Source organism: Talpa europaea (genome assembly GCF_964194135.1).
Source record: "Talpa europaea genome assembly, chromosome: 11".
Classification (NCBI taxonomy): Eukaryota; Metazoa; Chordata; class Mammalia; order Eulipotyphla; family Talpidae; genus Talpa; species Talpa europaea.
In genome coordinates, this window is record NC_140078.1 from 169,153 (window position 1) to 185,998 (window position 16,846).

At 71.2% G+C, this 16,846-nt stretch overlaps 1 protein-coding gene across 1 annotated transcript; it reads left to right on the forward strand.

Annotated features, from left to right (window-relative positions):
• Positions 1–9,840: 9,840 nt before the first annotated feature.
• Positions 9,841–15,874, forward strand: CHRNA4 (cholinergic receptor nicotinic alpha 4 subunit; the record flags this gene model as incomplete). Its single annotated transcript, XM_084247028.1, has 6 exons — positions 9,841–9,916; positions 10,655–10,806; positions 12,074–12,118; positions 12,190–12,299; positions 12,553–13,810; positions 15,231–15,874. 6 exons carry the CDS (start codon positions 9,841–9,843, stop codon positions 15,354–15,356), a joined length of 1,767 nt encoding a protein of 588 aa, XP_084103154.1. The 3' UTR covers positions 15,357–15,874.
• Positions 15,875–16,846: the final 972 nt, after the last annotated feature.

Consider the following 16,846-nt stretch of genomic DNA (forward strand, 5'->3'; position numbering starts at 1 on the left):
GGCACCTGTCAGAGACCCGCCGGCTCCCTGTGAGGACACACCAGGCTGCCAAGGGACCCTTGTGGAGAGGGGCCTGCTCCGCCGGCTCTCCAGGACAGGCAGCCTGTGTCCTGTCCACAGAGCGGGGAGTCCAGTCAGAGGGCCGGCCAGCGACTGCAGGGGTGAGGGGGGATGCCGTGGAGGAGACTCGCGCTTGGTGTGGAGGGGCCCCGCCTTCCCACCCCCCTGACATCCGCTGGCCCCGGACCAGGATGCGGTGTTGACGCCCGGGAGGCTCCAAAGCCTTCCTGGCCGGCAGATCCCACCTGCCGCAGAGCAGCCGGCTGCCTTGCGGGGCCCCGTGTTCTGCCGGGGCTGCCCTCCACACCGCGGCCCACGCGGGCTCTGTGGCCAGGACAAGGGACCCGCCCTTTCTGCTGTGGGCACTGGGTCTGGGCCTGGGGGTAGTGCCCAGGGCTTCTGGCCTGAAGTGAGGGCAGCCTGGCATCCTCATGCTAGTGCTGGGCCCTGACCACACTGAGGCCGACTGGCCTCCAGGGAGGGACCCCAAAAGCCACTCAGAGGCCTCTGCCCCTGCTGTTTGGGTCCTCGTGCTAGCACCGTGTCTTCCCCAGCCTGCCCCTCGTCAGTGGCCCGGCCCACGAGGCACCACCTGCAGGGGTGCCCAGCCGGGGCCTCGGGCTTGCTGGGGCTGCAACCCCCAGGAGGTGGGGCAAGGAAACCGCTGCCCGTCCAGGGAGGAGGTGACCCTGGGGACCGCCAGTCCCTCGGGCCAGTGTCCCCCTCGGGCCCTGTGTGGCAGGTGAGAAGCCCGTCCAGCTAGACACTGGTGGCCTGGCCAGCCCCGTGCTGGGGCCACCTTCCTCTGGTCTTGGCCTTTTTGCCTTGGGGGGACAGACCCCAGGCAGGCACCCGAGGCCAGCCCCCCTAGCCCTGCGCAGCCACCCCTGTCTCCCCTGTAGGGGAGCTGGGCCCCGGGTGGGAGGGGTGGCAGTGGCAGGGCAGAGGCGCCACCTGTGCCCGCTCCCAAGAGGCGGGGCGGGGCCGGGCTGATGGGAGTGTGGCCGCTGCTCTCCGAGACAGGTGTGAGCTCACGCACTCACCCCAGCCCATGTGTCTGCTCACGCCTGCTCACGCTTACATGCCTGCCCACATACCTGCATGCACCTGCACACACCTCACACCACACACACCTGCTTACACGCCTGCTCACATGCACCGCGTCCACGCACGTTGCACGAGCCGTCACCCACACCGCACCCCAGTGGCCCCCGCCTGGCAGGCCCCGTCTCCGATCCCCTCCTTTCCCTCCTGCGTCTGTGTCTCTGCCCACCTCTGTGTGTCTGTCCGCTGCAAGCCAGAGGGATGGGCACCCGAGCTGGGGCGCGGAGCCACGGGGCGCTCCTGCGCCGGCAGTGTGGCCCTTCAGACCAGGACTCCGTCCGGAGCACCCGGTCGGCTGAAGCCTTGGGTTTGGCCCGGCCGGGAGGCCCTGCCCTGCGTGTCAGGCGGATGTGGGCGGGGCGCCTGGGCCTCCGGGGCCAGCAGGAAGCCTCTCCCCAGTAGCATCCTGGGGCCGGGGTGCTCTCGCCAGATGTCCCTGAGGGAGGCCGCAGGTGCCTCCCCGGAGAGGGGCTCTCCCTACTCCGCCTCGGGGCACTGGGGCCCCGCGCACGCGGGCCAGGGGGCACCAGGAGCCCAGCGCGCAGGCCGACATCCTCCCTGCAGCCCCCCCCATGGTAGCGGGGTCCAGCGTTGGCGGAAGAGGAGGACCCCGGGTGCCCCACCCCCTGCGTGGATGGCACTCAGCCCCGAGACCGCCCAGCCGCTGCCTGGACCCTGGAGTAAGGGCTGCGGGGCCGCTTCACAGCATGGAGGCCGCAGGCGGGGGGGGGCACCAGCTCCTGGGCCTCGCATCGAGGGACGAGCTTCGGCGTTTCCGACGTGGCGGGCCTTTGAGACAGACCAGGCGCCAAGAGGCAGCTGGACAGTGAGGACCACCACGGAGGCGGGGCACCCCACACCCAGCAGGGCGGCTTGTCTTCCTGGCCAGGGCTGGTCCTGCCCCAGCAGGTCTCTGGCCCTTCCTGCCCGTGTGCCCAGAGGCCGGGTGGGAAGCGGAGCTGCCCGCCCCGGGGAGCTGATGTGGCTGCTCCAGGCTGCTGCCCGCGGCCCCCAGCAAGAGCTAAGAGTCAACCAGGGACGGCTTCCTGGAGGAGATGGAGTCACCGCTCACATGCGGACGACCTGGCCAGGCGGGGTGCTGGTGGGCCCGGGGAGACGGGCTGCAGGGGGCAGGGCGTGGGAGCAGAATGTCCCCGGAGCCCAGCGCTTGTGGCCTTGGCGGTGTCTGGGGGGTTGGAGCCATGAGTGTGCTCTTACCAGGGATGCTGGATGCCCTTTCCCAAGGGGCCTCAGGACCCCCACTTCAGACGTCGGGAGAGGGGGGCCCCCTGAGGCGTGGCCCTCGGGCAAGGTGCGGGGGTGTGGACACCACACACCCTGCTCTGCCAGTCTCAAAGTCGTTGCCTTAAAGCACGTTGGCGGGTCCACCGAGGTCGCCCCCTTGGCGCCCTCCAACACCGATGCCGGACCCTGCCTACGCCTTGGCCACGGCCGGCCCCCCCAGAGCCCCGCGCCCACCCCACCGCCGGCCGCGCTTCCGCCTGCGCAGTTGCCTTGGCTGACTCTGCACTTTGTTCATGCTCCAAAGAATCTCTCAGAATGCCTTCAGGACACGCCCCGCCAGCGGCCGCCCCTTGCGCAGTTGGCGGTGCCCGCAGGCGGCAGCTGGACACCTGGCTGGGGTCAAGGCGTGGAATCCGGCAGCAGGGACGCCTGGGAAGGTCAGGACTGGTCTGTGGCCTGGGGTCAGGGTGGGGCGCGTGTGGACTGTGCACCTAGTAAACTCGGCGATTCAGCTGCTCTACAATGTGGTCTTTTCTCTCCAGCCCCCTGACCTGGTCAGCCCGGGGCAGTCAGGCATCGCCCCCTGGCCTGGGTGCAGGGGTCAAGGGCTTGGGCTCTTCCAGTGTCCCTCTGTTGCCAAAATAAGCACAGCTGCTGGTTGTCAGGTCTGGGGCCATCTGGTGCATCCTCGCTGGCCTGGCCGTGGACCATGTGCAGCCGTGGCCTGGCCAGGGCCGCCCCCTCCTGCAGGTGTGTGGTCGGACCTGGATGCTGGGCTCGCCACTGCCCCTCGTGTCCTCGCTGTGGGCTGTCCGCTGCCACTGGAGAAGAAGGGCCTTACCTGCTGCTCCCATCCCTGACCAGGCAGCCAACTTCAGCCTCCAGGACTGTCCTCTGGGCTAGAGAGTGAGGTTGGGTTTGGGCCCGACTGTGACCCACCAAGAGGCCCTAAAAACATGTCCACAGAGCAGACTCCCCTGTCTTGTGCCACACACGCACACACACCACATACACCCCTCCCTTGGGGCTCGTCATGGGTGCACTTTGCAGACACCTCTGCATGTTTGGAGCGAGTCGGGGTGCAGGGAACCCTGGATGCATGTGAGGGCCTGGGAGGGTTTAGAGCAGTGACCAGACTCCGTGTCCGTGTGGACAGATGCATGGCCAGGGGCAAGCTGCTGGGCAGCTCAAGGGACGTGCCTGCCCGCCAGTGTGCAGGCCTCCCCCAGGCCCCGTGCCCTGCCCACGGGCCTGAGCCCCACGGATGGCTCCAGAGCAGCGCACCCCAGACCACCACGGGCCTCATGGCCCCGAGCTCCTCTTGGCAGGCCGTGGGCCCGAGGCTGAAGCTTCTGCTGGGCAGACAACTTGGGCCTGGCCCACCACCTGCCCGAGCTTGGGGGATGCCTGTGCGGGTCCTGCAGGCTCAGCACCTATGGTGGGGGCTCAGCCACCGGGTGCTGCTGGGCCCAGACCTGCCCCGCCTGGCTCCCTGCATCGTTAGCTAAGTCCCCCCGCCCCCCACAGGTCCATAGCTGGGGGCTCTGCCCACCCACCGGGCCCCTTGGGCCTTCAGTCTGTGTGGCCTGCAGGACCCGGAGGGGTCGTTCTCTGAACTGGCTCCACCACCCATGACAGCCCGAAAGCAAGAGGAGTTTTCTCTGCAAGGACACCCATGCACCCAGCCCCGCACCCAGGCACCCACCCACGCTTCCCCAGACCCTCCTCCCCTGTCTCCCAGCCAGGAACTTGAGGAGACAGCCCCACATGGCAGCTGTGAGCAGACAGCAGGCTCTGGGGCTCCCTCCTCGACATTCAGAGCCGCAGAGCCCGTCTCTCCTGCTGGTGTGGCATTTGCATTGGGATCAGCGTGTTAACTCCACCCCTGCAAGTGCTCCTGGCTGGGCGGGCAGCAGCCGCCTGTCCCTGTCCCCTGCCCGCGTGCGGGGAAGCTCTGGGGCAGACACAGACTCAGGGCGGAGTGCCCAGGGCCGCCTCGAGGCCCCCTCCCCACCCTTGGCAGGCCAGGCTGGCTCGGCCCCCTTCCCTGGCCAGCGCTGGCCTCTGCATGCGGCCACCAGGGCTCACGCCCCCGCTGTCCTGGGCTCTGCCGGGCGCCTGGGGGCCGGCTGACGCTGGTGGTGGAGCAGTCGGGGTGGGCTGGGGTTCAGTTCTGGATGTTGGGGCCCGGGGGAGTGGCCGAGTGGGCCACCGGACGGCGGGCCTCCTGTCCTCTGCCATGAGGCTCTGGGGTCTCCTGTCCAGCCCATCCAGGTCTCTGGGAACAGCTGCCGAGTGCGGACCCAGCCTCGGCCCACGGACAGGCCTGGCCCCCACCCTGCTCGGGCCGAGCTCCGCCGGTGGACGGCGCTCCCCCACGACAGCCTGCACCACCGCTGGCCTGACAGCCCGGTGCGCTGGGGGGACCACGGTGGGGGGGTCCAGGTCACCTGCGCGGGCGCCTCTGCATCACGGGCCCAGCCTGAGGGCAGACCAGAGCGCACCAGGCACACCCACCAGCTCCCCCCACCTCCAAGCCCAGTCAGCCCCGGGGCCCTCGGGCCAAAGGGTCCTGGGAGCTGTGAGATGCCCTGGGCAGCCGGTCTGAGCGCCAGGCGTGGGGGGGACGGGCAGGGGGAGCACTTGCTGAGGAAGGAGCACAAGAGAGGAGGGAAGGGCGATGGGGAGGGCAGGGGAGGGGCGGCCAGCGCAGCCCTGGGGCCAGGCAAGGACATCTCTGTTACCTAACCCAGGCGGATCCCAGCAGCTTCCGCGGGCTGTGAAGTCTGCACCAGAAATACTGATTTAACATCAAAAACCGGAGCTCAGCGCCTGCGCCCGGACGACTCAGCTCCTGCAGGCCCTGGGGCGCAGCGGGCTCTGGAGCCCCCTGGACGCGGGCGGGGCACAGGGCCCGCTGCCCTCTGCTGAGCGGCTGGGGTCAGGGCCGACTCGGAGCTGAGTCCCAGGGCGGCCCCTGCAGGGCGCATCCTGCCAGGGCTGGGTGCACCCCAGCAGGCAGCGGTGTAGGGTCCTCACAGCCTGGGGGGGCAGCCAGGGGCGCTGCACCACCGGAAAGGGACGCACCCCCAGCTTGCCACAGCCAGGCCCGTCCCCAGCCCGGCAGTGAGTGTGGCCGGGCTCAGGCTGGGGATCTCCACGCGGCTCTGGGCTGCCCAACCTCTGGGAGCACAGCGGGCGCTTGGGGGCCGAGGACGGGCCGGGAGGGGTGCCGGCGCTGCCCCAAGCAGGCGGTGACCACACTGGGAGGAGAGGCCCGTGGACGCTGTCTCTGCAGAGAGGTGCAGACGGGCTCTGCGGGGCCCGGCACAGGCAGCTGGGCACAGCCGTGGGCTGGGGGCCCAGGAAGCGGTGAGGAGTGGGTGCCGAGAGCAGGGAGAAGCAGCCCTCCCCGGAGGCTGGCCTGCTGTGTCGCGCGCTCACAGAGCAGCAAGATCCCCGGATGCCTGTGACTCTCGGGCCACGGGGACACGCATCAGGACGCACCAGCAAGAGAGCGTGCCCTCGCCCACGGAGACGCCAGGACGGCCTCGGGGCCTGCTGTGCCTCGGGGGCCAGCTCCCGCGCAGGCCAGGGGCGCTGCCCCATCTGGCTCCAGGCCCTGGGCGGGGCAGAGGGTCCAGCATGTCCCCCGGAGGTTGCTGTGGCTGAGGACAGGAGCAGTGGAAGCCAGGGTGAGCGCTGGGCCTCTGGGGCCTGGTTGGGAGCGTCCCAGCCTCTCAGAGCCCTCTCACCCCCTTGGGGTTCCCCATCTCCTCTTCTCCGGGGTCCCTGGGGCCTCTGCTCCTGCGCATCCTGAGCCTGGCCTCCTGGGCAGCTTTGGGGCTAAAGCCAGGTTGTCCGTGTGCCCGCTCCGGCTGCCCCAGCACAGAGGCGGCCGCGGCCTGGAGCGCCACGCTCTGCGGCGAGGGCCGCCGAGAGGAAGGAGCGAGGCCCTCTGGACGCCCGTTACACCCTCCCGAGCAGCACCCCTCCGCCCACCGCTGCTCCACTCACCACAGTCCACCCTCCCTCCACCCACCGTCCACCCTCTCCCCACTCCGCGCCCTTGCCCAGCCCCCTCCAGGAAACAAGGGTGTGCACGGAGCCTGGAGCCTGGTGACCTGACGGGATGGACGGCCTGGCCCGCGGCGCCCGGCGAGGAGCAGCAGGAGGCGCAGGAGGGGGCGGGAGAGGAGCAGGCGAGCCCTCCAGAGCTCACAGACGGGGCGCTCAGCAACTCCCAGGGCACTCAGGCTTTAGAGGGTGCTGGGCACCCCAGGATAAAAATGGGGGCTGCCAGGCCGGTCCAGGGACGGAAGTCTGGGCAGGGCAGCGATGGAGCCCCCTCTGCTGGCCGCGGCTGAGCACCAGCCCCTGGGGAGTGCGGGCACTGCCCCCTGCGGCTGGGCTGTCCTGTCCGCCCCCCCCCCCCCCCCCCCCGCGGCCCCAGGCTCTGGCCAAGCTCCCACCTCTACTTCAGAGGCTTGTTTTCATCAAGATGGGTTGCCATGGAAATGTCCTTGGGACAGGGTGGAGGGTGGAAAGGGCACACGGAGGGGGGCGGCTGAGGGTTCCTGTGGGCCCTGAGGACACCACGGTGGGTAGGGGTGGGGCCTTTCTTCGTCCTCCCCCTCCCCGGGGCCACTGGAGATCCCACAGGGGACCCCCAAGGCAAGGGCTCCCGGTCCCACAGCTGCTCTGGTGGTTTGTGAATTGGGGCTTTTCCCTCCCTCTGAAGCAGCAGCTCCGGGAGGGGGGGGTGGGTGGGGGGGGTGGGGGGGGTGGGGAGCGGAGCCCAGAGCAGGGATCTGATTCGGCGGCTGTGATTCTGCCCCAGAACCAGAACCAGCCTCCAGCCGGGCGCAGGTGGGAGGGGGAGGGAGGGCCTGCAAATTCATGAGTTAGACCCGATTAATCTTGTCGCGCGAGCAAATCCGCAGGGAGAGCCGGGTGAGGTCGCACAGATGTGTGAGCCGGCACGCAGCCCCGGCATGCTCCCGGGCCAGGGTCAGCACTGACCCCGGCCTGGCCTCTGGTGCCAGGAGACAGGCCTTCCCGCCTCCCTGGGCTCCTTGGCTAACCCCTGCTGCAGGAACCAGCACCTCGCCTGCCTGAGCTGGCCAGGGGGTGGGGGGGCCAGAAAACCCCCAACTCAGCCCGTGAGCAGCTAGCTCCCCTGTGCACACACACCTGTGTGCGTCCGTCCCCACTGGAAAAGGAAGCCCAGGGGTCCAAGCCAGGCCGGGGTGGCCAGGCCGCTCTGAGGTGGGAGCCTCTGCATTGCTGCAGCCTGGAGCCAGCACCAGAAACAGCAGATTGGGGGTGGGGGGGTACCAGAATCTGGAACTGAAGCCGACTCCTAGCACTTCCCTGTGCACAGCTCCGAGTGGCCGCCCAGGTCTCCCGGGCCCTGTGTGCCTCCTCCAGGAAGCCTCCATGGGCTGCCGGTCCACACTGCTCCCCTCTGCTCCAGCCTACCACTCGCAGGTGCACCGACCCTAACCAGCCTGGGAGTTGCTGCACGAGGCATGAGGGTAAATCCTCACCAGCAGGATGCGGGTTTGCCACCGGGGGTCGGGACTAGGCCAATGTCATCACCGCGGGGCCCGCGGCCCTCCTCTCGAGGCCACTGGGCCTGGGAGACTTCCGGAAGGGCCTCTACTATTGCCAGCAAACAAATGGACCTGGAATGGGGCCTGCTGCCCGGAGGCAGGCGTGCCACCCCCGCACAGTGCCGGGGGTCTCGAGAAGGGGCCCCACACCGGTGCCACCCAGAGCTACCAGCACTTGTCGCCCTCCCTGCACTCAGCCCTGGGGCTCCCGAGGCCTGTGCCCTGGCCTTGTCTCAAAACTGGACAGCCGGCACCTCCCATCAGCCTGGGGACCCTTCTGTTCCCAGCACAGGGTGGGCAGTAGGAGCGGCTTCACCCGGGAGGCCCAGGCTTGGAAGGGCCGTGCCTGCAGAAGCAGGACAACAGGCCAGACCAGGCCCAGGAGAGGTGCCCTGGGCTGGGCAGCCTGGAGTTCTGCGAGGAGGCCTGTGTCCTGGGCCGGCTGCCCTTGGCTCCAGGAAAGGACAGCCCACTGGGGGCCCCGGGGTCATCGCCACAGGGGCATAGGTCAGCCTGGACAAGTTATGCCAGAAACCAGGGCAGTTCAGCCTGCAAACCCTGCAAAGCCAGGTGACCCTGGCCAGAAGTGCCCCCTGCCCTGTGACCTCAGGGCAGCAGCTTAACCTCTCTGAGGTGTGGAGATGGAGCTGCTGCTGTCGGGGCTCAGTGAGGCCTTTGGAAGCTCCCCAACGGGAAGTGAGCGCTGTGGGGGTGACCAGCACCGCCAGGCTGAGCACTGAAAAGTCCTCCCACCTCTCTGCTCCATGCAGGTGCTCCCCGGGGTGCACCTGGGCGTGCCTGCGGGAGGGATGGGGGTGGGGAGGGAAGCGAGCCCAGCCAGGCCCAGGCAGGGGTGAGGCTGGGGGAGGTCAGCTGGCAAAGCAGCCATGGGGTGGGCGGCCCCTCCCCACCAGCCAAGCCCTCTCCAGCCTGCCCCGGGTGGGGGTGGGGGTGGGGGGGCACGAGGCTCAGGGCCATCTGGGGGGTCTCTGTGCCCAGCCCGACCTGCATTCTGTTTCGGGGCGCGGCGCGGGGCGCTGGGGCCAGCCTTTCTGCCGGGCATGCCGCTCCCTCCGCCCCACCTGGCAGCCTCCCCCGCCCGGCGCACCCCACCTGGGGGCAGCCACGGCCAGCGCCCGGGCATCGCTGGTGGCCGATCTCGTTCAAGGCGGTCTGGGGGCGCCGGCCGAGACCCCCGCCAACGCCCCTCGGCGGAGGGGGTGCGCCCGGGGGCCCAGGAGGCGGCGGCCGGCGCTCGGGCTCGCCCGCTCGCTAGAAAGGGCGCCCTGGGCACGCGGGCTCCCCACGCTCCCCGCGCGGCCGCCCCCCTGGGCAGGCAGGACGCGGGCGCCGGCGGCTCTGGCCGCGGTCAGCCTGATCCGATCCGAGGGCGCCCCGGCTCGCGCCAGCCCCCCAGGCCGGCGGGGGGGCGGGGGGCGGGGGGCGCGGGCGCTGGCCGGGGCGCGGGGTGTCTCGCGGTCCGGAGTCGGGGCGCGACTCCCAGGCGCCCACGGCCCGGCGCCGTCCCGAGGCCCAGGGGAGCTGCGCCCCGCGCCCCGCGCCCGCGCTCCTCCCGCGCCCGCTCCCCCCTCGCGGGCCGCGGCGGGCAGGGCGGCGGGGGGCGGGCAGGGGGGCGGGGGGGCCGGCGGGGCGGGGCGGGCGGGCGGGGCGCCGCCGAGCCCGCAGCCCCGCGCTCCGGCCGAGCCGCCGCCGCGCCAGCCGCCAGCCGGGGAGGCAGCGGCCCGCGGGGCGCGGGGCATGAAGTGGGGCGCGGCGGAGCCGGGAGCCGCCCGCGTCTAGACCCGCTCGGGGCGCCATGGGGCTCGGGGGCTCGCGCGCGCCGCGGCTGCCGCTGCTGCTGCTGCTGCTGGGGGCCGGCCGCCTCCTGCCCGGTGAGTGCGGGCGCCGCCTCCCCGCGCCCTCCCGGGGCGCCCTCCCGGGGCGCCCTCCCGGGGCTCCGGCTGCGCCCCCGGGCGGGGCTCCCCCCAGGCCAGGCCGCCCCGCAGCTCGGCCGCCCGGAGAGGGTTAACCGCGCCGGGAGGGGCGGGAGGGGCTCGGCGGAGCGGGCGCCCCCCCAGCTCCTACTTGGGCAGAGGCGCAGCTCGTCCCCGCACCCCCTTTCAAGGGTCAAATTTCCCTGCAGACCCTCCTATCGTCCCGGGTTGGGGCCCGGGGGAACCGCCGCCCTTGGCTCAGCCGCCTGCCCTCTCTGGGCCCCCTCCCGGGGTCCCCCAGCCACCTTGCTTTCCAGGGTGGGGGGATGCATTTAAGGCTGGTCTCCCCAGCAGGGCGGGTACCCCATCCTGGTCAAAGGAAGAATGAAATTAGGGTCCCTGCCTCAGGGGTGCTTGTGAGCCCCCCAAGGTGCAGGCTCTGACTTACAGGTGAGCAGGAAGGTGCTGAGAGGAGCCGGGTTTCTGCCCCCCCGCGATGCAGCAACGCAGCACAAGTGGCCAGGGCACCCGAGGGCCTGGGCTGCCCGCCCGGCAGCAGCGTGGGGTCACCGAGGCGAGAGCCCTCACCCCGAGGGCCCTGCAAAGGCTCCCAGAGGGACATGGAGGCGGGGGCGGGCCAGCGCCAGCGGGGTGGGGGCCGAGGCTCTCGTGACCCCAGCGCCCGCCTCCCCCCAGCCGAGGGCCGCGTGCAGCCCCGGGCGCACGCCGAGGAGCGGCTGCTGAAGGAGCTCTTCTCCGGCTACAACAAGTGGTCCCGGCCGGTGGCCAACACCTCGGATGTGGTGCTCGTGCGCTTCGGCCTGTCCATCGCGCAGCTCATCGATGTGGTGCGTGAGCGGGGGCGGGGCGCTGAGGGGCCGGGCTGGTGGCCCCGCGCTGCCCGCCCTGAACCCGGCCAGAAGCAGGCCCTGGCAGGCAGGACACCCCCCCAAAGAGAAGGCCTGGGCAAGTCCTCGGGGCGAAGAGCAGGAACCGCAGGGAGGACAGGGCAGGGGCTGGGCGGGAGCTCCGTGAGGCCCGGATAGGGCCCCGCACCACGGGTCTGGAACGCGGGGTCCGGGAAGGTCTCCCGCGGGATCCTTGTCTGTGTTTCTTTCAGGTTGCCGTGGGGGCTGGGAGACTGGGGGGGCACCGGCCCGAGCGGCTGTGGCTTGGGGGCTGCTCCGTGTGGCCACGGCCCATCCCGGGGGCGGCCGGAGTGGGTGACCTGAGTGTGCGGTCCCCAGCCCTCGGAGTGTGGTCTCCTGCCTGCTGGGTGCCCCCTTACAGGGTCTGTGGGCCTTGAGGGGCTCCCCACACTAAGAGGAGCCCGAGTCTGCTGCTGCAGGGGTCTGCCATCCCCCAAAGGCCCATCCCGCACACTGCCGGGGCCCAGCCACCCCGAGGCCTGCTCAGGCTGGCGCTGGGCCACGGCAGCCTGGGTGGGGCCCTCCCCCGTGGGGTGTGTGGGTGGGCACCTCAGCTGAATGGGCAACCTCAGGGGGGAAGGGTGATGGGCAAAGCGCCTGCTCTGGGGACCCCTTGGAGCAGAGACCCAGCTTGGACCTGCCCCTGCCGCATGCAGTGCCCCCCCCATCCAGCCCCGCCTCCCTGGCTTCTCCAGTGCTCCTGCTGCGGCGATGGCAGTGACCCCTCTGAGGTCTGCAGAGGGAGGGTGGCCGCCCGGGCCCAGGGTGCCCTGGAGGGGCCAGCTGGAGCACCGGTCCTGAGAGCCTCACCGGGCCTCATGTGGGGGTGGGGGCATCTCTGGGCAGCATTCGGACTTGCCAAGGCTGGCACGGCTCTGACCACGCCCACCATCCTCACGTGGCGCCCCTCCGGCCCCAGGTGCTCCCCTGTCTGCTGCAAGCCTTGGAGGCCCCCTGGCCAGCAGGGAGGGACTGGGTGGGCGGGGCCTGGCGCGGCCCACGAGAGAGGCAGCTTCTCCAACGCCTCGGGGGTGGGGGGTGCCCCCTGCTGCTGCGAGGCCCCAGAGCCTCATCCCTTGTCCCGGTCCTGAGGCTGCCATCCTGGCGCTGACCCGGCCTGACCGTCCTGTCCTGGCGAGGAGGGGCTCGCGGTCCCCCCAGGGTCATGACGCCCCTCTTGTCCCAGGATGAGAAGAACCAGATGATGACCACCAACGTGTGGGTGAAGCAGGTGAGTGGGGGGGCCCTGCCCCCCATGTGCCCCCCTCCCCCTCCCAGCCTGACCCCCCCCTCCCCGCGCAGGAGTGGCATGACTACAAGCTGCGCTGGGACCCCGCCCTCTACGGGAACGTGACCTCCGTGCGCATCCCCTCGGAGCTCATCTGGAGGCCGGACATTGTGCTCTACAACAAGTGGGCCGGGGCTGCGGCCCGGGGCGGGCGGGGCCAGGGTGGAGAGCCGGGCGGCTGGTGGGGCCCTCGGGCCCTGGTCTGCCGGCTGCATGAGAGGCCAGCCCCGCCTCAGAGCCTGAGGCTGGAGAGAGGGCACTGGGTGGGCACGGCCAGCCGGGCTCCAGGGCCGCCCTCGGGCAGGGGCTGGGCCCTCCCCGCCTCCTCCTTCGGGGGGGGGGGGGGGGGCGGCCGGTCACGCGCTCTCTCCCGCCAGCGCCGACGGGGATTTCGCGGTGACGCACCTGACCAAAGCTCACCTCTTCCACGACGGCCGCGTGCGGTGGACGCCGCCCGCCATCTACAAGAGCTCCTGCAGCATCGACGTCACCTTCTTCCCCTTCGACCAGCAGAACTGCACCATGAAGTTCGGCTCCTGGACCTACGACAAGGCCAAGATCGACCTGGTCAGCATGCACAGCCGCGTGGACCAGCTGGACTTCTGGGAGAGCGGCGAGTGGGTGATCGTGGACGCCCGGGGCACCTATAACACCCGCAAGTACGAGTGCTGCGCGGAGGTGTACCCCGACATCACCTACGCCTTCATCATCCGGCGCCTGCCGCTCTTCTACACGGTCAACCTGCTGGTGCCCTGCCTGCTCATCTCCTGCCTGACCGTGCTGGTCTTCTACCTGCCCTCCGACTGCGGCGAGAAGATCACGCTCTGCATCTCCGTGCTGCTCTCGCTCACCGTCTTCCTGCTGCTCATCACCGAGATCATCCCGTCCACCTCGCTGGTCATCCCCCTCGTCGGCGAGTACCTGCTCTTCACCATGATCTTCGTCACGCTGTCCATCGTCATCACGGTCTTCGTGCTCAACGTCCACCACCGCTCGCCGCGCACGCACAGCATGCCCGCCTGGGCGCGCCGGCTCTTCCTGGACCTGGTGCCGCGCCTGCTCTTCATGAAGCGGCCGTCCGCGGTGAAGGGCAGCTGCCGCCAGCTCATCGAGTCCCTGCACAAGACGGCGGACGCCCCGCGCCCCCGGCCCGCGCCCCACCGCCCCGCCCCGCCAGCGCCCTCAGGCCAGGCCCCCGTACCGCCCGAGACGGCCAGCCCGCCCCCCGCGCCGGGCCATCCCCGCCGGCCCCCCAGCCCCCGGGCCCCCGGGCTCCCCAAGGCCCGGTCCCTGAGCGTCCAGCACATGTCCAGCCCCAGGGCAGCGGAGGGCAGCGTCCGGTGCCGGTCCCGGAGCATCCAGGACTGTTTTCCCCGAGAGGGCGCCACCCCGGAGGCCAGCGGCCTGGCAGCCAGCGCCCTCTCCCCGCTGAAGGCGCCCCCGGCCCAGCCCCCGGCCGCAGCCCCGTCATCTCCCTGTAAATGCAAGTGCAAGCAGGAGCCGGCCGCCACCCCATGCCCCGGCCCCCCGGCCCGCAGCCCCCGGGCCCCGGCCCTGTCGCCCGCCCTGGCGCGGGCTGCGGAGGGCGTCCAGTACATCGCCGACCACCTGAGGGCCGAAGACTCGGACTTCTCGGTAAGTCCTGCCGGCCCCCCGACTGCCTCAGCCCGGGCCGCGGCCCGCGCCCTCCCAGAGGGCACATTGCAACCGCCCTCTGAGAACCGCTGGGCCAGAGCCAGTGCACAGCCCCCGGGGCTCCCACCCCAGGCGCCAGGGCGGCAGCAGGAGGCAGCGGTCTGCCCCCAGGCCCAACCCGCCGCCCGCCCTCCCGCGCGCCCCCCCTTGGGTGTCCCTGCAGGTCACGGCCCAGGTCCTTCATCAGCATGGCTGCCCTGAGTGGGGGCAGGGCCCCCAGGAAGTGGGGTGTCTTCCACAGTGACACATTCTGGAGGGTTCCAGAAAAGTTCTGCTTGGGAGAACTGCTTGGGACAGCTTGAAAGCAGAAGGCTCCCAGCTGGCCACTGCGTCCGGCTGGGGGAGGGCAGAGGCCTTGGCCACTCCATCAAAGCCTAGGGCGGCGCGGCAGGGAGCGCCCTGGCCTGGTTCTGGCGCTGCGCTTCCCGGGCGCCGAGCTGACCTCGCAGGGCCCGGCCCGGGGCCGCAGGGTGCTGCGGTCGGTCGGTCGTTTCATCCTCCAGAAAGGGGCAGAGGGCGCACAGGAGAGGGCAGGCCAGCTGGAGGCCAGGCTGCGGGCGCCGGAACAGAGGGCGGCGCTTTCACGGTGACCCACTTGCTCTCGGGCTCCCTGGAATAAACTCGCTGTTTCCACTCGGTTTAAACCGCCAGGAGGCCGTGGTCTCTTGGAAGAAATCAGAGCAGGGAATGGCCATAAGGCGCCCGCCCCCGCTGCTCCCGGGGCCTCTGGCCCTTCCGTCCATGCCCGTGCTGGGGCCGCAGCCTCCTGGTGTCTGTCCAGCGTGGCCCACTGCCCGCCATGACCCCTGCCCACCCCCAGCGCTGCTGTGCTCCAGCCGGAGAAGGGGTGTCTCGGGCATCCCCGGAGAGGGGCCCAGAGGGACAGGGCTGGACCGGGCAGTCTCGGTGGCCTCCTCACACTTCAGACCTGGGGTGGGCACTACCTGTGCTCCCAGGGTGCCCGGGACTTGCTGTCCCCGCTCAACCCCAGGGAGGCCGACGCCCTGGCTCTGCAGCTAAGCAGAACCTTTCTGGGAAGCATGGCCCTGGCGTCGCTGGGGCGGGTGGCCGGCCCCCTCCCCAGGACCCGCCCCCTTCCTCGGGGCACGCCCAGCCCAGGGCACAATGGGCAGGGAGGTCGGCTCGGTTGGGCATGCGCTGGCCCCTGTGGGACCTCGGCCCTCCGCAACCCACATCCCCAGGGCACCAGCCTGGCCCCGCGTCTGCACCCCCTCCCCGCCCTCGGCCCAGGTGTGCGCCCGCTGGCCGCATGGCTGGCATGGGAGGCCCTGCCCTGTCGGCGTCGGGAGCCCCGCCTGTGGCCGCGCGCGGGCCTAGCTGCGGCGCGTCTGTCTTGCAGGTGAAGGACGACTGGAAGTACGTGGCCCTGGTCGTCGACCGCATCTTCCTCTGGGTGTTCGTGCTGGTCTGCCTGCTGGGCACTGTCGGCCTCTTCCTGCCGCCCTGGCTGGCGGGCATGCTCTAGCCCTGCGGCCAGCACGGGCAGCTCTCGGGGCGGCCGGCTCTCCCCGCACCCCTTCATCCCGTGGTGTCACACGTTCACATCGCCCCCATTCTGTGTCCACCCTGGACGGCCTAGGAGGAGCCGCTGGGCCCCCGGCAGCCACAGGCTGTGCCTGTCGAGTCTGATTATCGCCCCCTTGAATATGTCCACCCAGAGGCCCCTGCCTGGGCACCCTCTCAGCCGGGGCCACTGCTGGCCCTGGGCGCAGAGCCCCAGGCGTCCAACTCCCAGCCTTCTGGCCCCGCAGCTGCCCACCTGCACGCTGGGGCCCTGGGCGGCAGTGCCGGGCAGGGCGTCCCCGCCAGGGAGCCGGCCCGGCCCCAGGTCTCGGGTGTGAGACCCGCCCCCACCCCCTGCTGCTGCCACTGCCCAGCGAGACCCTGGCCCAAGCCCGGCAAGGAGACCCCGTCCCTTCCTCATTTTCAGTTCCGCTTTTTGTTTCAACTCTTAAGAGAAAAGCCAGAGAATGCACCCTGGAGCCACCGCCCCCCATGCTCCACCCCCGTGTGGAAGCGCCCCCCGCTCCGGGGCAGCGGAGATGCTGGCTAGGGGCCCGGGACCCCGCTCCGCAGCCGCTGCCCTGTCCACACCCCCGTGGTGACCCGCCCCTGCCCAGCTGGCCCGTGTCCAGCCCCCGCAGCGCCGAGTCTGCCCCCAGGCATGAGTGTTCTGCCCGAATAAACGATGCCGGTTCACCCGCAAGCCCCGTGCCTCCCGCCCGCCCGGACCAGGCTCAGCCACGGCCTGTGGGCCCCCCAGCGCCCGAGGGACCCCAGACGGCGGCCTCACTGGAGACCCCGGTGCTCCCGGCACACCTGCCCAGCCTGGCCTCTGTTCCGCACCCTGGCGCGGCTCTGGCCCCCACGGCCCTCCCCCGCCTGCTGCCCGCGGCTCTAGTCCCGTACCCCGCGGCACAGGGCACCCCTCTTCTCACAGAGAGCCAGCCAGCAGCGTGGCCGCCCAGCCCGCCCTGCCCCGCAGACGCCCGGCCGCAGGTAGCTGGCTGCCCTCCAGCCCACGCTGGCCGTCCCGTCCCTGGCAGCCTGGGGCCCCGAGCCCGCCTCAGAGGAAGGTTCGCCTCGCAAGGCGTCTGGGGGGCAGGCGCAGAAGGAAGATGAGCGTGAGCTGGGGTGGGAGGGTGGCCATCGCCGTGGACACAGGCGGGCACCAGAGGCCCCAGACCGGGCCAGAGGGAAGCAGGGGCCGGGCATTCGGCTCAGCCTCCCGAGTCCAGGCTGCACAGGCCAGGGTCCCTCCAGGCGGTGGGGTGCCCTCCGTGCCTGAGCCCAGCACCACGCTCCTTCCCGGGCCCTCCCCACCCCTCCCACGAGGTTCCTGCTCTTGCGCCACCTCCTAGAGGTCCCGTCCCCCTGCAGGGCCCCTCATGGGCTGACTCCTGCAGGGCCTCCTGCCCAGGACAAGTGGGCGGCCACGAGCTGCACGTTCCCCCG